The sequence below is a fragment of the Marmota marmota genome, unplaced genomic scaffold, assembly GCF_001458135.2.
Source record: "Marmota marmota marmota unplaced genomic scaffold, marMar, whole genome shotgun sequence".
NCBI lineage: Eukaryota > Metazoa > Chordata > Mammalia > Rodentia > Sciuridae > Marmota > Marmota marmota.
Genome location: NW_026000240.1, coordinates 23,072,817 through 23,097,465, shown reverse-complemented (window position 1 = coordinate 23,097,465; position 24,649 = coordinate 23,072,817). Strand labels below are relative to the sequence as shown.

The window sequence follows — 24,649 nt, the reverse complement described above, 5'->3', positions numbered from 1 at the left end:
ATGTCAGGGCCCAGGAGGTTGAAGGATGCCATCCCAAGGGTGGGAAGAACACATGGGAGCAGATCTCTCAGTAGCTGGAGGGTGACATTTCCACAGAACCACCTTTGTCCTGTCGGGCATGTGCTCAGAGACGGTTGGTGCTCCCAGCCACCCTCTACCCTGCTCTCTGATGCTTCAGTGCATGGGGACTGTCACCAATAGCACAGGGGGGCTTTGGGCCCTACCTCTGTGCCACTGTATGCGTTGACCCTCCTTGGAACACCTGTGTTTGTCGCCTGTGCGTGTCAGGTGGGCCCGACAGCCGTCACCCTGTTGGTCTCCCAGTTTCTGCTCTTCCCAGCAGCCCTTCCTGGTCTTCCCAGTCCCAAGTGCCCCTAGGCCCTCCCCGCAGGCCCCGGAGCCGGTAGTCTGTGTAGTGCATTTTCTTCTGGTGTCCCTGGAGCCCTGGGTCCTCAGGTGGACGGGGCTTCTGTACCATCCCCTCCCTGCGAACCCTAGCTGTTCTGCAGTTATCTGAATGACACATCAGGCTTTGAGTTTTGAAAGGGGGTACTTTTTCCAAATGACCGGTCTCTTTACAGCTTGTCATGTGCCCTCCTTGTAAGATCTTGCTTAACTACCTTGTGAAAAATTATTATTTAAGTCAGGCATGGCGGCTCTCGCCTGTGATCTCAGCTGCAAGAGACTGCTGGGACAAGAGAATTGCCAACTTCAAGGCCAGCCTGGGCAAGACCCTGTCTCAAAATAAGAAATAAAAGGAATGGAGATGTAGCTATGTGGTAGAGTGCCACTGGGTTCAACCCCCAGGATCACAAACTAACAATGATCATGAAGTTGACAGCATTGTCTTCCCCAATTTAAAACTTACTACCTGTTTAAGAAAATCTAGAACATGCAGAAACATGTAAGTGAGAAAATAAGTCTTCTAGTCTCCACCACCTTTTTAAAGTGTGGTCCACCAGCTTCCGTCTTGCAATTTGTTTTGGAGAAAATCAAGATTACCTGAAATCACAGCCATAACCACTCATGATACTTAGTGCGAATTTTCTCTTTCCAGTGGTTTTTCCTTTTTTCTTTTTCCTCCCCCAATTGTTCCTTCTTAAAGTAGCAGTTATGTAAATTCATTTTTTTTCAAAAGAACACCAGCTCCAAAATTCTGCAGAATACACAAATATGAAGTCCCACTCCCTCCTCTACCTCAAATTGCTCAGCCAAATTTTGTGACATATGTCCTTTGTAAAATAACTGAGATCAAACTGTGCAAAGTGTTATAGCTTGCCTTTTTGACGTTGTAATACAATGTTGTTTGTCGTGTACAACTTACTATACAAGCAGAGCATTAAAAATAGTAAGTCCTTTACTCTTCACAGAGATGGCCACTATTAATCTGGCCATCTTTTAATTCTGCTAGATCTTTTTCTGTAAGTTTACATGTTTTCTTACACATGTTAAGATAGACAATGTAGGGCTTGGGCGTGGTGGTGCACACCTGTAATCCCAGCAGCTCGGGAGGCGGAGGTCGGAAGATTGCAAGTCCAAAGCCAGCCTCAACAAAAGCTAGGCCCTAAGCAACTCAGTGAGACCATCTCTAAATAAACTACAAAAAAGGTCTAGGGATGTGGCTCAGTGGTTAAGCACTCTGGGGTTCAGTTCCCAGTACCAAAAATAAAGACAATGTAGGTTTTACCTAAGTGAGCTGGCTCTGTATCTATTATTACGTTGCTGTTTTACTCTCTGTTGTTTTTATTGGGGCTGTATTTCATGGAAGGTCATAAGCCCACCTCTTTCTTTTTAAGGCCGAATCATGTTCTGTTGCATCAACACGCTGCACTTTTCCGACAGTTCTCCAAAGGGTGAGCATTTCAGTTGTTTGCAGGTTTTACAGTGACTCCTAATGCTTTGTGCACACAAGGGAGCATTTTTTTTGTAGGGCAGATCCCAGAATACAAGCTCCTGGGGCACCAGGTGTGTTTGTTTATTGTTTTAATGGAGTTGACTTTCCTGGATTTAGAGGCCATTCCAGTTAACCATCTGTCGTGGAGAGTGAGTGAGAGAAATCTTCCCCTAGTGACTAACTTTCACTAGAGATGAGTGAGCTTTTTAATTTTTTGCCAATCCAAAGGGTGATAAATGAGAAATGCCATCTCTTGCAGGGGGCACGGTGGCACATACCTATAATCCCAGTGGTTCAGGAGGCTGAGGTTGGAGGATCCTGAGTTCAAAGCCAGCCTCAACAACTTAGCAAGGCCCTAGGTAATTTAGCAAGACCCTGTCTCAAAATAAAATATAAGGGGCTGTGGTTGTAGCTCAGTGGTAGAGCGTTCGCCTATCACGTGTGAGACACTGGGTTCAATCATCAGCACCATATAAAAGTAAAATAAAGGTATTGTGTTCACCTACAACAAAAAATATATATTTTAAAAAATAAAGTAAAAAAATAAATAAAATATAACAAGGGCTGGGGATGCGTCTCAGGGGTTAAGAACCCCTGGTTCAATCTGTAGTACCGGGAAAAAAAAAAGAGAGAGAGAGAGAGAAATGCCATCTCAGTTTTAAATTTGCAATCCCCTGCCTCTAGTTTTCTGGCACACACATACATAAATGCATTGAAGAAAAACTCAGCCATGTGCCTGGTTCTCTCTCCTTTGTCCTCTGGCGACAGGTCAGATGCGTTTTCCCTGGCTTTTGCATCGTTTTTAGAAGCTTGGTCGTTCAGCATCACCATCCTGCTGAGCTCCAGCAGATCACCTGGGGTGCTCCTAACCTTAGCTGATGTTCCTTGTCTCCAGAGGTCCTGGGAATGATAAGTAATGGGAAAGAAAGGAAAGCGAAGGAACACCCTGCGCAGAGAATTGGTACAGTGAACAGGAACCCAGTTAACATCTGAAGTGGAAGTTTGCTTGGGGTTCATCCCTCACCTGAATGGAGAGAGGGGGGTCCCCCCAGACATCTCCAAGAGCTCTTGCTGTACGTGGACCCCCTCTGTGGACTGTTGGGAAGCGCGGCCTGCTCCCTAGGTGCCCCTGTGGATCATGCCTGGCTCTCCTTGCTCTTCTTTGGATGGAGGGATTCCGATTGTTTCAGAGCATTTAATATTGGTGGGAGCATCCGGAGGCTGCGTGGGATTGTGGAAGTCGTGTTGAGCTGGCTCCGTGTCCCAGAGCCCACTCCAAACTTCTCACTTTTCCGCAGAATGACTGTGTGAAGCTGGAAAAGACACTCAGCTTCTTGGGCCCCCTGGGGCTTGCGTGGTGCAGAGGACCAGGGCGAGAGGGTTTGGAGAGCACAGTGGAGCATGGGCTTGCGGGTACAGGTCAGGTCCAGCTCAGTATTAAAGAGAGTCCCTAAGAATTAGCGCCTTCTAATAGTGAGATTGGCAACTGCCAGTTTTCAAAAATGCTCCCACAGGCAGTCGGCCGCTCTGGGCGGAGCTTTGTGCAGCAGCGGGGACTTGCTCCCGAACAGACAGGCGCCAGCCCTGCTGTCACATGCTTCCAGATCCATTGCAGGAAGCAGCCAGCGGGTCAGGTATTCCTGGGTGGTCACTCCATTATGTAATGACAGTCCCTAGAAGTGTCATGAAGGAGATACAGGGTGACTAGAGAGGGTGAGACAGGATTTGGCTCTCATCAGGGAAGAGCCAGGGCAGCTTTCCTGAGGAAGTAACCTCTGCGCAGGGACTGAAGGATGACCCAGGGAGCAGTAAGGTAGGATTGGAAGGACAGAGGAGAGGCTCATGCTGGCCAAGGAAGGCAGGAATGGCAGAAGTGTTCATCTCTTCCCTCCACAAGTCGTGATTGAGCCCCTGCTCTGGGTGCTGGAGACGCAGGTGTAGAGGGCAAGACTGATAAAGTCCCCGAAGAGAGTGGCAGAGAGCCTCGACATAGCAGATCACCCTGGTGTCATTTCAGTACCATCCTCGTCGTCTGGAGGTGGATTAGGCCCAGCCGCTGGTGCCCTGCAGGTGTCTGACCCATATACTCAAGCCATAGCTGCTCTGGTTTGGTCACTCACATGATGATGGCTGGGCTGGGGAGACACACAGCTGGGAGATGGTACAGCTGGGGCCACGTGGGCATCCCTGTCTCTGGGTGGCCTCCCATGTGGCTCTCCAGTGTGGTGGCTTCAGAACACCAAGTGGCCTGTGAGGTGGCTGCAGCATGTCCCTTAAGGGAGGGGCTCTCACCTCCATCCCTCTTCTAGGCAGTTCCGGAGGGTCACAGATTCTCCATCCTGGGTTCTTTCTCGTGGGGGTTGACGCCCCTGTGGGCTGACTCCTCAAGCACCGGCCCAGCAGACTGTCTGCCCTGACTGGGTGGACACGCGTGGACACAGGCTCCAAGTCTCCAAGGAGCAAAGCTCTCCTGTGAATCCGAGAGCTGTCAGGAGTGGGAGTGAGGCTGGACCAGCAGGGGCCCTTGGAGGCCGTGGGCAGTGAGTGGTCGGTTGTCATCACGAGGAAAGCATTGGGGGCAGCTGCTAGAGGGCCAGGGAAGAGTGGGGAAGACATTTCTTTGGGGAAGAAGAAGAGTTTGTGTTATGTTTTAAAATCCATATGTTAGAATGATTTGTCCTACAAAAGAATATTCCCGGCTCTAAGGGAGGAAGCTGAGCTCTCCACCGGATTGAGTCACTTATACCAGGATCAGCGTTGTGGCAGTCTGTGGTCGAGTATCACAGAGATCACAGAGTTAGTGGGCAGAGACACCCCCTGTGACCTGCACAGTTCAGTCAGTCACCCAATGCAGTCCAAGCAGACCTCCTGCTGTGGCTTCCTGCACTGCACATAGTAGTGCCCCGCCGGTGACTGACTCAGCAGGAGAGCTCTTTGTGGGGTTCACTGTGAACACTTAGAAACTCAATTTATGAGAACAAGTACTTGCTCGTTTATCTCGGGTTTGTGGAAGCCGGTGACTTAACAAGGATCAACAGCTGCCCATTGCTTTGCATTCTGGACATTACTTGTGTCGACAGCTTCTTTCTCATTAAGTGTCATTGACCTTGAAGCTTGCGTTTCATTGCCACTTTAACCTAAGCTGGAACTCAGAACAGTGTAACTGCTTCACTGGCAGGGACCAGGGAACAGTTCAGATTCCAAACTAAATGGCTGTGACTCCAGGGCCCAGCGCTTAGCTCTGTTCAGGCTCTCCTTCTCGCTTGGTTAAGTGCAGAGGAGCCACAGATAGTCTGGAGAGGGTCAGGGTCTCCTCAGGTGTCAGCATGGGGAGAGCCCCTAGAGGTCCCTGCCTCAGCCCCTCCTGGTCTCCCCAGCAGCTGGCTGCCTATTGATCACCTCCAGGGGCATGGGAGGGCTCATTCTGTGCTGACCACACTGCCTGTGAGGCAGCAGCATTCCAGAACATTTTAAGGGCACAGAGTTCCTGCTCCTGGGCACTGGCAATGATAAGGACCCAGGGAGATGCTGGTGCTGGCTCCCTGTCACGAATGAGCCATGTGCAGTGAGCACAGGGGTTTGCCAGAGCTCTACAAGTGAGCTCCTCACCTGGAAAAGACTTCATCAGACAAACACCTTGCAGTGGCCAACAGAGCTCTCCTGTCCATGGCTCCGCCACCCCTGTGTCCACCCAGAGCAAAACCCCCACCTCTGAGGTACTGTTAACATAGACCCTCAGGCATCAGAAAACGTAAGTGGCCTTGCCAACCCATGCACTCGAGTGTCCCTGATTGGCACTGTACATCTGTGATTCTCAGGAATTGTTAATTTTTTTTTTGGCTTTGAAAAAAATGTGACTTTTATCACCCAAACCTTTATTACATCCCATTTTGCGTTTCCAATTTTACAGCCTGCCTATTTAATCCCTTTGTGCTTTCCTTGACATTTGAAGAAACTTTTTTAATTGACACAGTTTTGCTTGCAAAATAAAATCTTTTAAAAAAAACAGTTATATTTTTGAAGTGGCTTTGTGGGGAGTAAGTCATGCCAACTGTGTGTCCCCCTCTTTGCTGAGGCACTCGGAGTTGCTCTTGACATTCTAAATTAAGAACGCTTCTACAACTTAAGAAAGGCGGTAAGGCGGGACCCACGCAGACTTCTTCCAAAATGTCAGAAAAAAATAACCCAAGGGAACGCAGGCGTGAAAACGCTGGCGTGTGGAAGCCGTGTTCCGTCTCTTCTGGCCCCGAGAAACCACCAGTTTCTTCTGGAAAAAAAAAAAAAAAAAAGAAGCCACCAGGGAGAGCATGGTTGGAATGTGTAGTTCACAAATAAAAGGGGGGAGAAAAAACCTTTAATATTCCATGAACTTAAAATTGCTAAATCTGCAGATTATTGGCCTCGAATTCTTTCTGGCAAGGAGTCGTAGCTAAATTATTCAGGGTGCATAGTTTAAAACATGTAGGACGTGGGATGAACGGTCTGGTCGGGAGAACGCGTGCAGGTTGCCCGGGGCCGCTCTGGACTGGGCGGCTGACCACATCTGAGCCGGCGGCTCCGCTGCTTTTCAGACATATAATTATGACTGTGTATGTGTTGGTTGCTAGATTGCTAGTGCCAGGGCCTTCATCAGATCAGTGAGCTTCAGAATGATTTTTTTTTTTTGAGTAATTGTGCACATTGTCACATCTTCCCCGATTACGGGTTGTCACAGAAATCCTTTTCCTCCCTTGATCCTAACAGAGCCCGATTCCATTCAGACCTTCATCAGGAGGTGAATCTTGGTTTCACCCATTGCTGTGGTCCTTTCCCAGTGCTAGGTTTGGGCCTGGGCATGTGACCCTCTTCTGCCAGGGAAATCTGGTGGAGGGGCTTCTAGGAGAGAGGAAATGCACAGGACTACCCCCTCTGCCTCCAGGTATGGCTGCGTTGCCTGGGAGCATGGCCACCATCTTGTGACCCTAAGAGAAGCCAGCCTGGGGGCTGGACAAGCACAGAGGGTTGCCAAGAGCACAGAGAGAGAAGGGTCTCGGCTTCCTGATGATGCCCTAGAGTTGCTCAGGTACCAAGCCTGGGGCTGCTCTGTGCCTGGAGAATGTCGACGGGCCTCTCTGGGTTAGCTGGGGTGCTCTGTGGTCTGAGCCAAGAGTCTTCATGGTGTGTGAATTATTTAAATTAAAACAAAAAGTGAAGTTCAAAGAGAACAAAGGTGTCCATGATCACGTCACCTTTTTATCAGATCTGAAAGGGACATTCAGCCTGGGCAATGACGAGTCCTCTGCCTCGTGCAGCTCATCGTATGTGTCACTTTTTTTCATCACAGGTATGGACAGAGCTGTGAAGGGGACCTGTGTGCTGTGGTGCTGATGGCGAGCTCTAGGTACGATGTGGGTTGGGCTGCTTCAGAGAAATGAGACAGCGACCGCTTTGACAACTTGTGAAATGGCTTTTTTTCTCGTAGAACAGTTGCAGCTGGTGGGCAGTGGAGGAGAAAGGTGGCGTTGGGCCTGCAGGGTTCTTCTCCCTGGTGCACTAGGGTGCCATCTCTCATCCCTGTTGTGTAGAGCTGGCTCACCCCCATCTCAGTGTTCAGACCGTGCAAAGTGGGGAGGAGAAAGGTCAGGGTGGGCGGGGGCAGACAGCCGCCTCTCCATCTGGCATCGCCAAGGAGCTTCCGATCACAACTCATTGGCCAGAACTTGATCATTTGCCCACAATTAGTTGCCAAAGAATCTAGGAAACATCATGTCTAGCTGGGTGACCAGGCCTCTCGTTAAAGCCCAAAGGATTTTTCCCATGAGAGGAAGGAGACTAGACAATGGGGACAGTAGCATCTGCCACATAGTGTGTCTGAGGAAAGGACACGGTGGTGTGAGCCTTGAGGCCCAGGTTCCCTGCACAGTCTGGGGCCTTGAGCCAGCGCCCACCTGTCCTGGTCCCTCTTCAGGTCAAGGACTTGAGCCAGGTGATGTTTAAAATTCTTCCAGCTCTGACCCTCTCTGGCATTTCCAAGGGGCGTTCTGTTGCTGGAGCTGGGGGAGAGGAGGCACTTGACCCCTAGAGAAGTCACTGCTGACACTTAACGAAGAACCCGTTATCAGCTGGGTTCCCTGCCGTGTGCCTTACACGTGTTGACCCCGCTTGCCTTCACACAGCCTCTGAATGGCCCTGTGATGGTGCCCATGTCATAGAGGGGCCACCGTGGCCCATGAGGGGGCAGAGCAGGGTTCCACCATGCCCCCCAATCTCTGGGCTCGCCCTCAAAGCTGAGTGGGAAGAACTGGGAAGTGAGGAGGGATTTGTGGGGTGTGGCTGGGTCCCAGCAGGTCCTGAAAGCAGGGCCCAGAGCACCGGGGCCCAGTGCTCCTGTGTCCGGCGGCTGCTTGGGGATCAGTCTGCAGCATTGAGTGGAAGCGCCCTCCCACACTGGTTCCTTCCTACCCTAAAGGTGGCCATCGCCACTTTGTTTTACATGGGGCGGTGACTTGGGTTGTATCACCTCTCAGAGTGCCCAGGTGGGGGAGGCACCCAGAAGGTCAGTTGTGGTGCCAAGTGCAGTGTTGAAGGGGGTGTGCTCGAGGCTCCTGGGCCTCCTTTAAGATGCTGTTGTTACTGGGAGCGGCAGGAGGCTCGGGGCTGCTCCTCTCCAGGCTTTCTGGAGGAGGCCAGTGCTGGGAAGAGACAGAAGAACCCTGGCCCTAGGACATGAGGGTCAGTCCCTCCATCTGGCACTGCTCGGTGGCATGACTGCTGAGACCCCTCCTCTTGCCTATAGATGAGTCAGCTTTGTGCCTAGAGGGGACTCCTGGGAGGCAAAGCAAATCGGTGAGAATGTTGTCTGGTCCCACGGATGGCAGGACTCCTTGGGGTCGGTGGGTCAAATGGCCTGGGTAGAAGGAGTGAGGCCCTTGCAGCCCACACACGGGTGGGTGCTGGGCCACAGGGGAGCCCTAGCCTTGCAGGAGCTCACCCACATAAGACAGAGGCTCCCAGGCCAGCCCTGTGGGGCCTCTGGGCGGCTGCCTGTCCCCAGGCCCAGCACTGCCCTGCATGTGTTGCTGGACAGTTGTGGCCTTGCCTCTTCAGGAAACCTCCCGCTGCATCCTGACCTAGGTGCAGGCTCTGCTGCCCCCTCCTGCTTCCCCCTTGGCCTCTGCTCTCAAGTGCCTAATGATCATCTTGCCCATTTCTTCACTGACCAGACTGTGAACTTCCCTTTTATTTTTCTTTTAGTTGTTTAACCTTTTAAAACTGTACAAAAAAAAAAAAAAAAGGAATAAAATAAATAGCTTCTTAACTCCAGACCCATGGAAGCAGAGAGGAGCACGTGGTGAACGCCGGATCCCTCAGGCAGCTTCAGCAGCTGCCCACATCCTGTGTCCGTGCCCCTCAATCTTTTTGTCTCCCTGCAACACCCCCTGCCCTTGGAATACTTTAAAGCACGTCCTAGATCTTGTATCACTCTTCCACAAATACTTTACTGGATTTCAGCTATGACCTGCAAGATGGCCAAAAAAAAAAAAAAAAAATGTCCCCTGTTGTGTGTCCTGGGTCACTTGCGATGGTTTCTGACACCATGTGATCTTGAATCGAGTGAATGAATGAATGAATGAATGAATGAATTGGCTTTTACTTTTAGAACCAAGCATGCACATTGGCTGGAGACCCTGGAATGTGAATGCTGTGAGTTCATGTCCCTGTTGTAGGGGACAGACAAGGCAGGGCACCCAAGACAGCAGAAAACAGTTTTATTTGGCTGCAGCCAGGTTCAGAGGGCACAGCTTTCACTGTAATCAATTAATCCCCTGAACCCCAAGTTCAGGAAGTTTCAGAACTGTATACCCAGCATGTAAGGGGAGGGGCTCAAAAGTTCACATAAAAGCAGCTTTTTCTTTCACTGTCTGGGCAAGTTAACCCTTCAAGGACAGCACTTGAGAAGGGGAGAACTTCTTCTCCCCTTTCTTTCCTTCCCCTGCCAGCTGTTACCATGGAGCCCAATGGGTAACTTCTCTTATCTTAGAAATGTAGGCATCTCTGTGAAGCCCAGCTCAAGGCCAGAGGCCTTGTTAAAGGATTTGTCTTTTTTTTTTTTTAATCACACTTTGCATTTGCAAACACACTTTTACAAACTACTCTACTGGATAAATTTTGTGAAAAACTAGTAAGGAGGTGTTCAGCACGTGGAGTGATGATTTCTTCCAGGCCAGTGGCCATGTAAAATAGAGCGACAGAAAAATAGGGAGTTTAACTACATTGAACTCTTTTGTAGAGACTCTTTTGCTGACAGTCCTAAAATCAGCCATGGTGAAGATTTCTGGAGAAGCCCAGTTAAGATTTTCTGTGGAGAAGGGGGTGCCACTACATCCCCTCCGTCCCAGGTGCCCATCCCACTGCCTGGGATTTCCAGGAAGCTCTGAAATCCATCCATCTTCATCCAACTTCAAGGTTGGTTTATTCTTAGCCAAGCATCTTTGATTTTGCAATTAAACTCCACTCTGAGATGACCTTGAAGAGAGAGGACTAATAAGATGATGCTTTTACCTTCGCTCGGTTCATATTTAGATCACAATTGCATTATAATAACATTATTATAATGTTATATTTATTTAGTCCCAAATGATTATTCCCCCCCCAAATCAAAGCATAGAAGACATCCAGTGCATTTTCTTTATTAAATACCATCTTTCTATTCCCAGTAATGGTATTTTTACTGTACAAATGAAAGATAATTGAGTGCATATTTTCTTTCAAGCAGTTGTGGTCATGTCTGAAACCCTCAGTTCTGCCCCTTTGAAGGGGACCATGAGATCAGGGTCTGTTGCCTGATGTGGCATTTCCAGATCTTAAAAGGTTAGAAAAAACTGGGGGTTGGGGGGAAGGCCAGAACTTGGCCTGTGGAAACCTCTGGTGATGGAGTAGTAGCTTATAAAAGTGCCTTTGACACAGTTCTTTTTCTTTTTAACGCAGAAGTGGTATTCACCGTAACATAATGGGAACTGCTTATTAACTCTTACTGTTTCCGGAATTATATTCTAAAATCTTTTCTTTTGCTACTTAGATTTCTTTTGCTACTCAGATTTGTTGGGAGGTGGGATTGAGTTAGCTGAGTTTTCTGTTTGTTTGTTTGCTGTCTAATTAGGAATTCAAAGTAATTATTCCATTTCTGAGTTTCAGATATTTTTACCATGTGGGTTTAGTACGGGGGGACTAAAGCTGCGTCCAAAGGCGTTGACCATGAGCCACTGTTACATATTCAGCCGGACACAAAACAGTCATTCCCACAGAGGTCTTTATGGGAACTGGGACATAGTGCCTGTTGAACCAAGAGTATCCTTTCCATGGAAGGGGATGGGGCTCAGAGCTGTTTGGGGATGAGGAGACGAGGGAGTTGTAACAGCTCAGTACCTCCTGCTGCAGGTGCAGCCCTGAATTGTCCCACAACTTCTTTTTTCTGGGCTGTGAGTGGGCAGACGTCAGGCCTGGCTGGACCTAGAGTCCTGGCTGTGACTGGTATGGCCTGCCTGCGTGTGATGGGGACCTGGAGAAGCTGCAGTCCACCCCCCGGGGTGGGCACAGAGCTCCCCGGCAGAGACTGCAGGAAGATGGCAGGCAGGGAAACCAAGGATTGCGCGGCTGTTGTGAGTGTCCTCCTGGCGTGGGAAAGGGGAAGGAGCTCTGGGAACTATGTGTGCTTCCCTGTGGGTATTTCCCCGTAGAGAAATAGTCCCAGCCGCAGGGCCTGTCCTCTGGTAACCACAGTAGACAAGCACACAGGCACATAGGCATGTGCACACCCTCCCCCTTGGGGTCCCAGCTCCCGCCATCAACACAGCCTCCTTCAACTCCATGGGAAGTTTGCATTCTATCATAGTTATTTTGTCTTGGGGGGGAAAAAGTAAATAAGGAAAATCATGACCTTCATCGCCAAGCTGGGACCGAAGATCTGGAGAGAGACAGTGAGCTGGTGATTCTTGATTTTGGGGGGGTGGGGCCCAACACGCTGAAACAGATGTTCCGGGCTGGAAAACCCAGGGCTAGGTGAGACAGGACAGCTGAGTCACCCCAGGAGAGACCTGCATGGAGCAGGGCCACCAGTGTGGCTGCAGGTTTGTCTGCCTCCCTTGAGGGATGGGGCTGGTGACCGGGAAGTGGCCAGGGTTTGGGAGAGGAACCCCAGCATGGAGCAGAACCCAAAGTTGAGGAGAAAGGGTGAATTTTTGTGTTTAGAGAGGCACACGGTCTGTGTGGCTGCTGCAGAGGTGAGGCCCACACAGTCCTCTCCGCGCCATGCTGCGGCTCTGCCTGTCTCCATGTCTGCTCCTCCCACTTTTCATATTCTTGTCTCCAATCTTATTTAAAAGTCAGAATCCCACGACTCAGAGAAGCAAAGTCAACCGTGTGTCAAGAAAGCGCATGGAAAATAGGCAATGAGCCGGGATTGAACAAAGATCTGTGGGTCTCTGGAGTCTCATGGTTTCCACTACATTAGGGCTCCGGGGAGTCACATTCATGAAGAAGCATCCCCAGTGGGGAAATACCCATGCACTCTGGCTCCTGTGCTGGACACGCATATGTGCACACGCGCGTGCGCACACGACATCCTCCCCTCAACACTCTCTGGGTTTCTGCTTGCTCCTCTTCTGACTCTCCTCTGACATTTTCCAAAGACTAGAAGCAGTAGTTACATGATCCCAGCCATCTGGTCATCCCAACATACCCTAAGTATTTTACATCTAGACTATATACAGCCTCTTTCCCAAAAAGCACTCTGCAGATTAAAGAATGTCATTAAGATGGAGATTTGCACGTGGTGGCCACAGATGAGGTCACGGAGATTGAGATCCCCACTGTGAATTTCCTGGTGAAGACGTGAGGCATTTCCTCCCTATCACATCAGCTAGCTTTTACTTTGTATCAAGTTCCCAAAACCTATTGGCTTATAACAGCAACCATCGTGTTTGCTTTGTGAAGTCCTCCTAGTCTGGGCAGACTCTTTGGATAACAGTCTACTATGGCTTGGGCAGAGCTGGATGGTCCGGGATGACCTCACTCGTGTGTGTGTGTGTGTAATGATTGACAGTCTGGTTGTTTGAAGAAAGCCTCAGCTTGGAGTGCTTGCCCACGCTCCACATGGTCCCCCACCCTCCAGTAGAGGAGCTTAGGCATCCTTATATGGTGGTCTCCGTGTTCCAGAAGTAGCAAAGGAAGACAAGCCCTCAGGCATATGTACACTTCAAGCTTCTGGTATTGTTCCATAGGCCAAACTGAGAGTAGGTGTAGGAGGAAACTATGGAAGCCCATCGATGTAGAAAAGCATAAACAACCAGAGGCCATTACTATAACATATCCACCATGCAATAAGTCTAAGATTTAACTCAGCAAAAAATAAATAAATTTATTAATTAAAACGTTCTGCCTGATGCCTACCTGGAGACAAGGCTGAACCACATTGTGGTTAAACCCACATGAAAAGAGATGGCAAATCGAACCATAGCTGACTAGCTCTTGCCAGTCACTGAGGTGGTAATCCCTGGGAACTAGAGGCAGGAAGTCACTGAAAGGCCAGACGTGGCCCAGCAGCAGAAGAGAGGTGCTCAATCTCCTGTGGGCAAACAGAGCAACCGGGAGGCAGGTGTGGCCTCTGAGGTGACAATGCAAGAGACCCCACCTAGACTCAGAAATCTGGGTGGGTGATTTCCCACAGTGACTCCCAGGTAAGACTTGAGCCATCGCTGCAGAAGGAGGGATGTGGACAGGAACGTGCAAATATTGAGTGTTCACACACCCAGAGGGACCACAAGAGCTGAGAAACTTCCACTCTAAACTTTATTTCCCAGGAGGAAGGAAGCAAGAGCTGAGGACTCAAGACAAAGTGGTCACACCCAGTCTCTGGAATATCTTTGCTATGATGGGGACTGTACTCAGCCTGAAATTTAGTCCTCTGAGGTAATTAGTCCACTTTTCTAGATGAGGAAACGGCCTTAGAGAGCATGAATAGTTGACTGAAGTCCTGGACCTTGCCCTTTCTCTGCCTCTGGCTGCCTGTAGGGTCCCCAAATATATAGCAGCAAGGGACAGCCAGGCCTATAGGTCCATCCTAGGGGTAGAACTTAGAAAGGCCCCAAAGGCCAGTTCCCAGGCAGCAACTCTAGGAGATGTTCATGCAAAGGAGAATGAGAATGACCAAAGGTGGACATTCAAAAAGAAGGTGGCAGAGGAAACCATGAAGAAAAGCCAACATACTTGTTTGTGGTGGCGATGCGGAGACACCAAAAGGGTTAAATTTGCTCTGAGCCTTTTCCCTAGTCTTCTCTCTCCCCATTCTTCACATTAAAAGGATCACTGTGTCAGGAGGTCATTGATGGCATTTGAAGAAGCTGCTGCCCCTTGAAGAGCGTGAGAAGCTGAGCTGGGCATGTCCAGGGTGAACTCAATCTGTGTTGATCAGCAGATTATGGCCAGAGTCGGTGGTGTGTGGGAAGGACACTGTAACCCATAGAGGGGAGCTCTAGGGGCATCGGGAGCTCCTTTTGTGCCCTGGCACCACCACTCTGCCTTGTGCCCTTGGGTTCCTGTTTTCTATCTGCATGTGGGTGATGTGCACGCCCACCCTGCAAGGGGTGAGCCAGGCAATACCCAGGCCACACGGCCGCTGCTTCCCACAGTGCTTGGTGAATGGAAATGCTTGGCTTTGAGCTGTAGGCTCTCTGGCCAGAGAGGGCCAGGGGCTCCTACTCCTAGGAGGAAGGTGGTGAGCGACTACACCACCTTTCTTCAGAGTAGCTTTGAAAACCCTGCAGACGGACGTTTGCAGGCCCATGTGCCACTTCCGTATCTGTCCTCTGGGAGCTTGTGGTCAGCGAAGCCTGCCCAGGGTAGGGCGCAGAGACCGGGGTGCCACTCAGGCTGTGCTCCCTTGGTTTACTGTTGCATGAGGAACCCACCAGACTGGATCAGGAGCCAGAGTCCCCCGGGGTTGACACTATCTGAGATTAGGGTTCGTGGGCACCAAGGGCTCACCCTCTGAGTGGCCACAGGAGGAAACCATGGTCAGATGAACCCGATTCTGTTTCTTTACTGTGATCTCAGCCTCTCGGGGTGCAGTGCAGACATCCTGGCCTTGGCCTTCACTGAGCCTAGATTCTGCCCAGCCACCCTCTGGATCTGTGGATGTCCTTACCAGCACCTCCAGGAGGCAGCTAATGGGACTTCAACTTTCAGAAACAGAAAACTTTATTTGGGGTCCCCAATACATTAAATCATGGGCAGAATAGCCAGGGAAGGTTTTTTTTTTTTTTAAGCCTGAAATGTCAAAGAGCTCGTGAGGCAGATGAGTCCCCTCCCAGGCCTAGAGGGGACTGTCCCCGGAAGGAGTTGCCAGTCAGTCTGGGTGCTGGGGCACTTGATTCTTGGTCAGGGGTGGTAACTCAAGGGATAGAGGCAGACTCTATTTAAAGATGTAAAGCAGGATCTGTCGGTAACAGAGTTGCCAGATGCTGGCCATAGCGGCCAGAGATACAAGTGCATTTTCTTCAAACTCTTAGCAAATGTTCTCTTTTGGTACAAGCTTTGACAGGTCCCTTTTAAAATGAGGTGTTTTTCAAAGTTCCATGCAGGGCCCGTGGGGAGAGGCTCTGGCTCCTGATTCAATCCGGCAGATGAGCTTGTTAAGAAAGCAGCTTAACAAGTGCCCACGCCACACAGGCCACCTCCCCTGTGCCATTCAGTGGCCTTTAGTATATTTGTGGAGTGTGTGAAGTCCTTGCCACATTAGCAGATAAGCTCTTATCCCATCTTGACAGTCAGGGCTCTGGGGGACACTGAATAACTGTTAAAACCTTACTGTGGTTTCAGAATCTTTTCTAAAGAGACTGTGGTTTTCAAGTTCTACTGTGAGAACCAGAAAATAAACATACTGTATAAGACCAACAGGGTAAGACCACAGTGCTCTTCACTGTTTTCTCAGGCAGGACACTAAGGATCTCGTTTAGTTACTTTTTTTATTTTTAATTTCCCTTTGCACAGTTCTAATGTGGTCAGAGAAAATTAGAATGGGTGGGTTGGGGCTGCAGGAAGACCCCTCCTCAGTGGTCTCCATGGTCCACGATGAGGGAGGTCTCTGATTGGCACATGGAGATAGTTAGTGTGAAGCAAATCCTTCAGCACACCCCAGCCACCCCTGAAAGCTTTACTGTGAGACACATTTCAATGATGGACGTTCAAATTGATGATTTCATTTAAAGACCAAGGTCAGATTAGCCAAATGGTCATCCAAAGAGGTTGAGGTTTAAAGGTTAGTGGTTGTTATGGGGTGAAGTGGCATTGTCTAGCACACTGTAAATACTCGACAAGCATACCCTGGATTTGTCTTTCCATTTCCCAAAATATCTCACTCCTGTTGATGTCAGATAAGCATTCATGAACTGGCCGCCTCTTACCAACTTGACAGGAATATTCTCTTGGTCTTATCTGGCGACCAGAACTTATGATAGAACATGTGGTTGTTCTCCAGCCAGGGCATTGGCCTCCCTGTCGGGGGACAGGGCTAACTGGTTTTCAGCTACAGACCTGGTTTTCCACGCTCGACACCTGTTTAGCGATCGCCTCTGCTTTTTCCCCCAGGACTGGTGCTCCATGAAGAGGTGAGACCATGAAGAGAAAATAGAACAAATGATAATGCTTTTCCGCAATCGCTTCTTGCTGCTGCTGGCCCTGGCTGCACTGCTGGCCTTCCTGAGCCTCAGCCTGCAGTTCTGTGAGTATAGGGCAGGGCCCAGTGCGGGAGGGTGAGGGCATCGTTCCGAAATAGGGGGTCTGAGTCTGTAGGAAGCAAGGAGGCCCCTGAGCCTTTGTTCTTTTTAAATGAACCACAGAGGTTTTGAACAATAGGGTCTTTTTTATTTTTTATTTTTTTTAATCATTGGTACCTGGGGTATAAGGCTGCAAGCAGGAAACCTAAATCACTGACCAATATTCTGGGGCTGCTCTTTGGGCTATGAGAAACAAGAGTGCTCGCTAGGTCCTGTGACACATTTTCTACTTCTGTATGGACATTAAAACTCCAGTTATTCCCAGAACCGAGGCCGAGGTGGAGGCCGAGTGGCCCAACTTGACTTCTCGGGCAAACTCACACAGAGCAGGGGTGTTTGGGCTCAGGTTGGCCCCCAGGGGAGTTCAGTGTCCTCTTAATTTTTCAGTAAGACTTAGGGCCAGAGTTGTTTGGGGCAGGGTGGAGCCATGAGGTCACTGGCATCAAACTCAGGTTCCTGGGCAGCGGGGGCTGGGCGTGGGCAATTCTGTGTGACAAGACAAGATGTCGCTGGTGAGGCCAGTCCACCGACTTCCACATCCTTCAGTGGCATCCCTGTGTCCAGTCTGTGCCCCAAATCTGTGCACACTACAGCTCCCCACAAGCAGATGCCCTCAAGCACAGACCTGGCCCTGCCACCTCCTTGACGGTGGCCCTTCCTGGTGGCCCTCGAGGGGCCTGTCTGTGCTTGCTGTTCTCCACAAGTGCCAGCCTCCCTGTGTGCCCACTCTCTCTGTCCTCAGCAACGGGTGCTCTTCCTGTACCCGGCCCCAGGTTCTTTCAGAGCTTGCCTCCTCTCCTCCAGGAATCTTCCATGGGCTCCCAAGTGTTTGCTACTTCTGTGATGTACATCCAGAAGGCCAGAGTCTGTCCCTCCTGTCATTAACCAGGCAGTATCAACATTTTCCATTCTTTTTTTAAAAAATTTTTTTTAGTTGAACATGGACACAATACCTTTGTTTTACGAATTTATTTATTTTATGCAGTGCTGAGGATCGAACCCAGTGCCTCACGTATGCAAGGCAAGTGCTCTGCCACTGAGCCACCACCCCAGCCCAGCATTTTCCATTCTTGTGTCATTTCCTTCTATAAGATTGTCCGTTCTTGATAGCAGGGACCCTGTCACATTTGCCTCTATATCCCAGGAACCAGCTTTGCCAGGCACATAGGAGGTGAACGTAGGTTGGATGGATGAATCCAAGCCCACTCTGGGAACGAGGCTGGCCCTCATTCCCTTTCTGAACTAAAAGCTGAGCAAGCGTCTGTCTATGCTGGGAATTGTGCTTTTGCCGCCACCTGTCTGTTTTACCACCTCACCCTATAGAACAGAGGACCTGTCCTTTTGGCACCTGTCACCACCCAGAACATGTTTGTGGGGAGGTGGCATTTCGTCTCATTTTCAGTGACAGAAAGAGGAGCCAGTGGGTGGGATGTGGTGAGTTCCTGTGGGGAGAGTTGGCATTGGGAGTAGGAGGTTTAGCAAAGAGGAGGCTCTGAGCAGGTCTTCCCGATTCACCTCCAGCGTGACTCTGTGCCAGGCGCACCTTGGGGACACGTGACAAGCTATTTCTAATAGTAAAGAAAATTTAAAATAACTTATTTCATCCTTCCAGAATTGGAAAGGAGGTCAAGAGAATGTGGGCACAAGAAGTTTAAAAATACTCCAGATGGTTAATGAGCTGCAAACTATGAATCCTTTCCAAAAAAAGGGTGGTTTGATTTTCAGTAGTTTAATTGTTTATAATTTCTCATTAAAAAGTTTCCACCCTTTGGTCAGAGAAGTGGGATGTTACAGTCAACCCAGAGTTTTACCCTGAGACCCAATAGGTTCTGAGAGGTGGCTCTGGGTGACTTGTGTTCTCTGGCATGCGCTGGTCCTCACGTCACTGAATGGGCCTGTGTGTGTCTTGCTTATATAACTCTTCTGAAAGTACCTCTGTTTCAGGAGAGCCAATTTTCAGCCACGCTTTTTTAAGGAAAATTTTTGCAGGGTAAATTAGCGTGGCTCGCTCTAAGTTCTTTATTCTGGGGTACGTCGGAGTTCAGAAAGATATTAAGAAATGGACGTTCTTGCCTCTCTTCTACTCCTAGGTAAAGTGTAACTGGAATTTTCTCGTTTCTATAGAAATGAAGTTCAGTTGCTTTATTTATTTGATTGCTTTATTGCTTGCTTATTATTTCGGTATAAGAAACTGCACTAATTCGTACTATGAAGATTTTACTTGAGTAAGACTGTCTTTTTTTATTCTTACCATAAAATGTATGGAACTTTTGCTTTATAATTCCTTTTGACTAATTTTTGAATTTTATACTAGCCCATATAATAATCTTAAATAATATGCTTGAGGCCATAAACTCTAACTTGGTCTTCTCATTGCCTGAAGTAAGCAGTATGGTTTTGTTTTCTGAAATGATCGTCTATCTTATTTCCTCTGGTTGGTAATTTTCCTTTTCTGGTGTTTTGAATACAAGAAAGTTAAGACCCAGGTTACGATTCAGAAATTAGGTTGCTTAAATAAGTGCTTCTTCCTCCGGGTACGGAAGGAATGCAGTGAGCCCACATGCATTTATTAAGTGCTTATGTGGGTTTGATGTTGGAGGGGGTTAGTAGGGAAGGGACACACAAAAGATTAAGTTACAGTTTATAGTCTCTTGAAATAGGTCCATTAGCATATAATGGACCTACTCTGTATTTCCAAGTTCTTGATGTTATCGTAGTTAAAATTCCCGCAAGTAGAAAAATGACTTCTTAAATCGCGGGGCTCCTTCATCACAGCAGGGAAAGACGGTCAGGCTGTGAAGACTCGTGAATCATTAGTTATGTTTCTGCTTCTTCTGCTCATTTATAGTCTCCCCACTTCCCTCCTCTGCCCCAGCATTTCCTTGATGCTTATTTTGTGCTTGGTGCTCCATGTTCCAACTGGCATTCCCAAAATGGCGGTGTGACAGGAGCACACAGGCTCTTGAATTCCAGCCTTGGGTTGGAAGCTCAGCTTCCCCGCTAAGCATCTGGGTACCCCATTTCCTTCCCGTAAAATAGAGTTAACGATTGCTGTTTTGCAGGATCGGTATGAGAATGAAGAATTTTGGAAAAACCCTTGGCTCATGGAAGCCTAGCCAACATAAATCTTTTAAGCAAACCACACTCCCATCATAATGCACTGTCATCAGAAACTAGGGCTCTTGGTGTTCCAGAAGGCTGCCAGAGCTTCTGTTCCTTCAGCCACAAGATGGAGGGGGAAGCTTTTGAAATATGTCATCCGTTTATTTATTTTTTATTAGAGCACATTGGCCGGGATGGGGGTTAATCTGTACAGAGCACATGGTGTACGTATCTGGGGGTGGTCCTCTTGGGCAGGGCCCTGATTGATCAGAGCAGGTTCAGAGGGAACGATTGGAGGTGGACTGGAGATTCAGATCCCAAGTGGAGGAGGCGAGGCTAGCCTACAGAAGTGAAAGACCAGGATATCTTCAAAATCTGAAGTGCCCGCTCTGCAAGGGGTCAGACCTGATCTGCGTGGCCCAGGTGAACGTGGAGACAGGTTTCTCTTAAGCGGGAAGTAGAATTTCCCGAAGGGGGTGCCACACAGAGGTGGCCTGGGTGCTGTGTTCTCCATCACTGGAGTCTGCAAGCTCTGAAGGGTTCAATATGAGGAAGGTCATAGGACCCGGTCCCATTTCAAGTCTCTGAAATCTGAGACTGTGTGAAGTTTAGTATGTGCGTCCCTGGAGTTTCCCTCCTGGGCGGGGACTGAAGTCCTTCAGGGGCCATAGACAGCTCTCTGGAGTGTCAGGAGCAGACATTCAGAATGCCACATACCGGGTGCCAGGGCAGATAGGAGGCAGGGGCACAGCTAGGTGGGAAGAAGTGTGAACTCTGGACCCAGACCACCCAGATGGAGTCCCTGTCCTGCCATTCATCAGCCGTGGGAGCTCGGGCAAATCATTGACCCCCTTCATGCTTCAACTCCTTCCCGTTCAAAGTGGGGCTAGTGATTGTCCCAACCCCATGAGTTGGCAAACTAGAATTTTTAAAACCCCTGGCACCTGTAATCTCAACGTATGTGTTTGCTGAGTCAAATGAATTAGAAATTATCTGTGGCAGAATGTTCTGGGAGGATGGAGGACAAGAACTCAGCAAGGACTGGGGAGTCAGGTGGCATCTCCACTCCTCCTTAAGCAGGGCTGGAATTGGCCAAAGGTGATGCTGGAGAAGGGTGCCCCTGGGCCGTGCTGGGGAAGGGTGGCCATGGCCGGTGGAGCTGGGCCTGCAGAGATAGAGCGGGAGAGCTTCCCCTGTGTGTGGCTGTGAAGCTGGGCCAAAGGCTAGGGCCCCCACCTCCTACCACCACCTGATGTTCTGGAGGCTTCAGGGATCACTGCAGCAGGAGAGTTTCCCTCCAGCTGGTGTCTTGGGAGGCCCACAGCCTAATTCTGTGTCTTCCCGAGCTGGGCTCCTGAGCACCTGGATCAGATCTGCCTGAGGAGCTTGTTTGAAATGTCTGTTCCCAAGAAAGCAGGTCATGCCCCTCCCTACAGAATCTTGGTGGGAGTGGACCCCGGGGAGCCCCACAGTGGGCAAGCTCCCTGGTGTGCCTCAAGTGCGAGTGCTTGAGAGCACCCCAAAGGAGCAAGCTGGGGGTAATGCAGGGTGATGCGACCCAGGCTGTTTCACTCCTGCAGCGAGAGGCCAAGGGTGGCTCCAAGGAGGTGCTGCAGGGGCCAAAGGAAATGCCCAGCACATGGGGTGAGGTCAACCATGTAGAGCTGGTGGCCTGGGGCCTGGGCGGGGAAGCTGGGAGGGAGAGTGCTCAGGACATGCAGACCAGCAGGGCAGGGCTCTGGCAGTGGTGCAGATTGAGGCCACCCAGGAAGTAGGGTGAGCTTGGGGAGTTGGTGAGATTCCTGAGGTCATTGGAGATACCCAGGGCCAAATGGGGGCCATGTCCTGCCTGGCAGGGTCTCGGGTCTGAGGCCTAGGAGAGACGAGACGCTGGCAGGAAGCACTCCCCGAGGACTTCGTGTTCACTGTTCACAAAGCCCAGGCTGGAGAAGCCCAGGAAGCTGCTCCAGCCCCAGTGGCCTGTGAGCTTGCTTGGCTTGGCCCAGCCTGTGTTTCCAGAGTTTTAAAATTTATTTACCAATTTCACATAAACTTGCAAACCCTTCTTTAAAAAACGAGTCTGTCCAGTAACCGGAGGCCCCTGCCTCTTGCAGGGGAATCTGGCCACTGAGGAGGGGCTGCCCCTTTTCCCACAGTCCTGCCCAGGCCCTGTCAGCATCTGACATGGTTCCCGTGGTACCAGGTCCACGTGGTGCCAGGTCCACGTGGTGCCAAGTCCGAAGGGCAGGTGGGGTTAGTCACAGAAAGAGGCAACAGAGGAGAGGCCAAGGGTGAAGCTCTGGGACACAGAGGAAGAGAGGTCACTAGGGAGGGAGACGGCTGGGGCCCAGTAGGCAGGAGGACAAGGGAGGCAGGTTACCTTCCAGAAGTTCTCAGGGGGCAGCTGAGGAGTCCCAACATACCCAGCTCTGAGTGAGTGAGTGAGTGAGTGTGTGTGTGTGTGTGTGTGTGTTTTCCCTAGCACCTCTCTTACTCACAGAACCAAACCTGTCCCTGTGGCCTTCAGCCTCATTCCCTGTCCCTCTCGTACTGTGTTTGGGGTCTGATGTCCACCAGGAAAGAGAAGAACGACATTTGGTGGAACAGCCTATAGCTTAAAAGGAAACCGCCTCTGAGCTGGGGAGCACTGGCACACAGCACGGCTCCCTCCACCTGGGCGTGCTCTCTGCTGGGGACCCTGAAGGACTGTGATATATGGCTCTAGCAATTTTGTTGAGGCACAGATTTTGATAACTGACAGCAGAGAGTGAGCTCCTTGGCTGCAGAAGGAGGCGGGCCCTGCCACCAGCCCCGAGGCCCTGCACCCTCGGCTCAGTGTCCTGCGTGCCTTTTATTTTATGGAGGAGAGAGCGTACCCTCGTGGTGCAAGTGAACCTGCAGACTCATGAAGACCTCCATGTGCCTTCCTGGCAGTGTTTGGGTGGCAAGGCTTCAGCAGGCCAGGGCTCTGCAGGGCATTGTACCAACTGAGGGCCCCTTATCCAGAATTCTTGGGACACAGAAGCATTTGGATTTTGGAATATATGTGTACATGTAATGAGATAGCTCCGGGATGGGAACCAGGGCTAACGTGAAATTCACTCATGTTTTGTGTTTACCTTTTACACACAGCCCGAAGCTAATTTCTTACAGTATTTTTAATGATTTTGTGCATGAAACAGAGTTTTCTGGTGTGGCGTTTCCTTCCTGTGGCATTATGTCTGCTCTGAAAGTTTCAGATTTTCACGCATTTTGGATTCTGGATTTCCAGAGATCAGAGATATTTGACCTTTACCCTAAAAACCACAGTAAGGTCCATTCATGTCTCTCTCTATCTCTGTCTCTGTCTCTCTCTCTGAGCCAAGAAGAATGAAGAATTGAAAATGAGAGCTCTGTTTCTGACCTGAGAGTCCAGTCAGAGCTCATCCATCGTTATCACTGAAAGAATTCCCCACGCAAAGACACTTTGCCGGGAGAATTCCAATTTTATTGCAAAAAGCAGTGTGCTTATATAGACCTAAGGGGGAGATGGTAGGGCTTAGATAAATGGCAGGCAACCCGCTTATTGGCAAGTTCTTTCAGATATCAGCTCCGGAGCCCAGGAATTAGTTCTCATTGGGGCTAAGGTTCCCCGCCAGCGAGATTTGAAATTGGCGCCGGCGGGAGAGTTCACACGGGCGGGAACTTTTCGCGCCACTGCAGAAAAGAAGAAGGTAGGAAGAAGAGGTGCTTAGGCGCCATGTTGGGGTTTTTTCTCTGGGGTATGGCTGCCGTTTATACTTTTCCCAACAATCACCAAGGTTTAAATTTGCTAGTTGTATTCATCTTGCTCCTTTTCATGAAGATGTCTTCTTGTTTGGATTTCCGGCTTCACTTTTCTTCCCTTTGCTCCCTCTCCTCCCTCTCCTTCCACTTTCTCTTTTAACATCTCTCATAATTCAAGGGAGGGGAGAGACACTTTTAAGATGTTTACTGCAGTGTCATTTGTAGCAGGAAAAAGAGAAAAGGTGACCCATGTGTCCACGGTGAGTTCTCCTGCGGCTGTAACCCCAGGATTCCTTGGGCCGGTCTGTATGGCCTTTGAGGCTGTCTGGAGAGGGCAGAGTCTGAATCCCCAACAGGAGTCCACGTGAGGCAGTGCCAGGAGGGTGCTCTGGGGCTGTCCTGCTATCCTGGCCCCCTGTGGCGCAGCTGCAGCAGGCCTGGCAGACCCCGCCTCTGCCTGGGGCCACGTGGCTCCTCTCTGATGGCTGCTCAGCTTCGGCACCACCTCTCGCCTCTCCTTGGTCTCCTCTTTTCTTCTGTGTCATGGAGGGGCTGGAACCCAGCCAGAGCTCTGCCTCTCCTTAGCCCCAAGTAGATACCAGAGGGTGGGGCAGCTTGTGTCCCCACAGACATGTGGCGCAGGCCACACCCACCTGCATCTCCCCTTTGACCCTTTACCCGGAAGGCATCCCCAGCCCGCCTTTAGGGACAGTTGGCATGCCAGTCTCAGTGAGGCACAGACCTCTGAGACACAGAGTAATCTTACTCACTCCTCTTGGAAGGATGAGAACACTGTCCTTGAGCCTCAGTGACACTCTGTCACCATTGCACTGGACCAGGGACAGAAGCACACATGTAACCTCCAGCAAGACACCCAGCCACACCCAGATGCCAAAATGTTCAGTGTGGGTTTCTCTGGGGGCAGGCTTGTGGGTGATTTTCCTTTTCTTTTTATACCTTAGCGTTGACTATTTTAGGATGAACTCATGTTTAAATGAAGTGTCAAGATCCCTTTTTGGTGTGAAAAGGGAAAATTTTGTGGCGTCGATTCTCAAGAGCCAACTGAAAGTAGAAAACT

General features: G+C 49.9%; 1 protein-coding gene across 7 annotated transcripts in view; it reads left to right on the top strand.

Moving 5' to 3' along the window:
• The window catches only part of Pxylp1 (2-phosphoxylose phosphatase 1), a 57,606-nt gene that overhangs the window by 10,171 nt on the left and 22,786 nt on the right, over positions 1-24,649 (top strand). For 5 of the 7 annotated variants that reach the window (XM_015486988.2, XM_048794551.1, XM_048794548.1 and 2 more), the window contains 2 exons: positions 7,218-7,274; positions 16,517-16,649. In XM_015486988.2, the coding sequence (XP_015342474.1) occupies positions 16,565-16,649 (85 nt within the window). In that variant the 5' untranslated portion in view covers positions 7,218-7,274; positions 16,517-16,564. Of the gene's footprint in view, positions 1-7,217; positions 7,275-10,011; positions 10,340-16,516; positions 16,650-18,414; positions 18,795-24,649 lie in introns of those variants that run through there. The other 2 variants (XM_048794552.1, XM_048794553.1) reach the window with 2 other exon arrangements.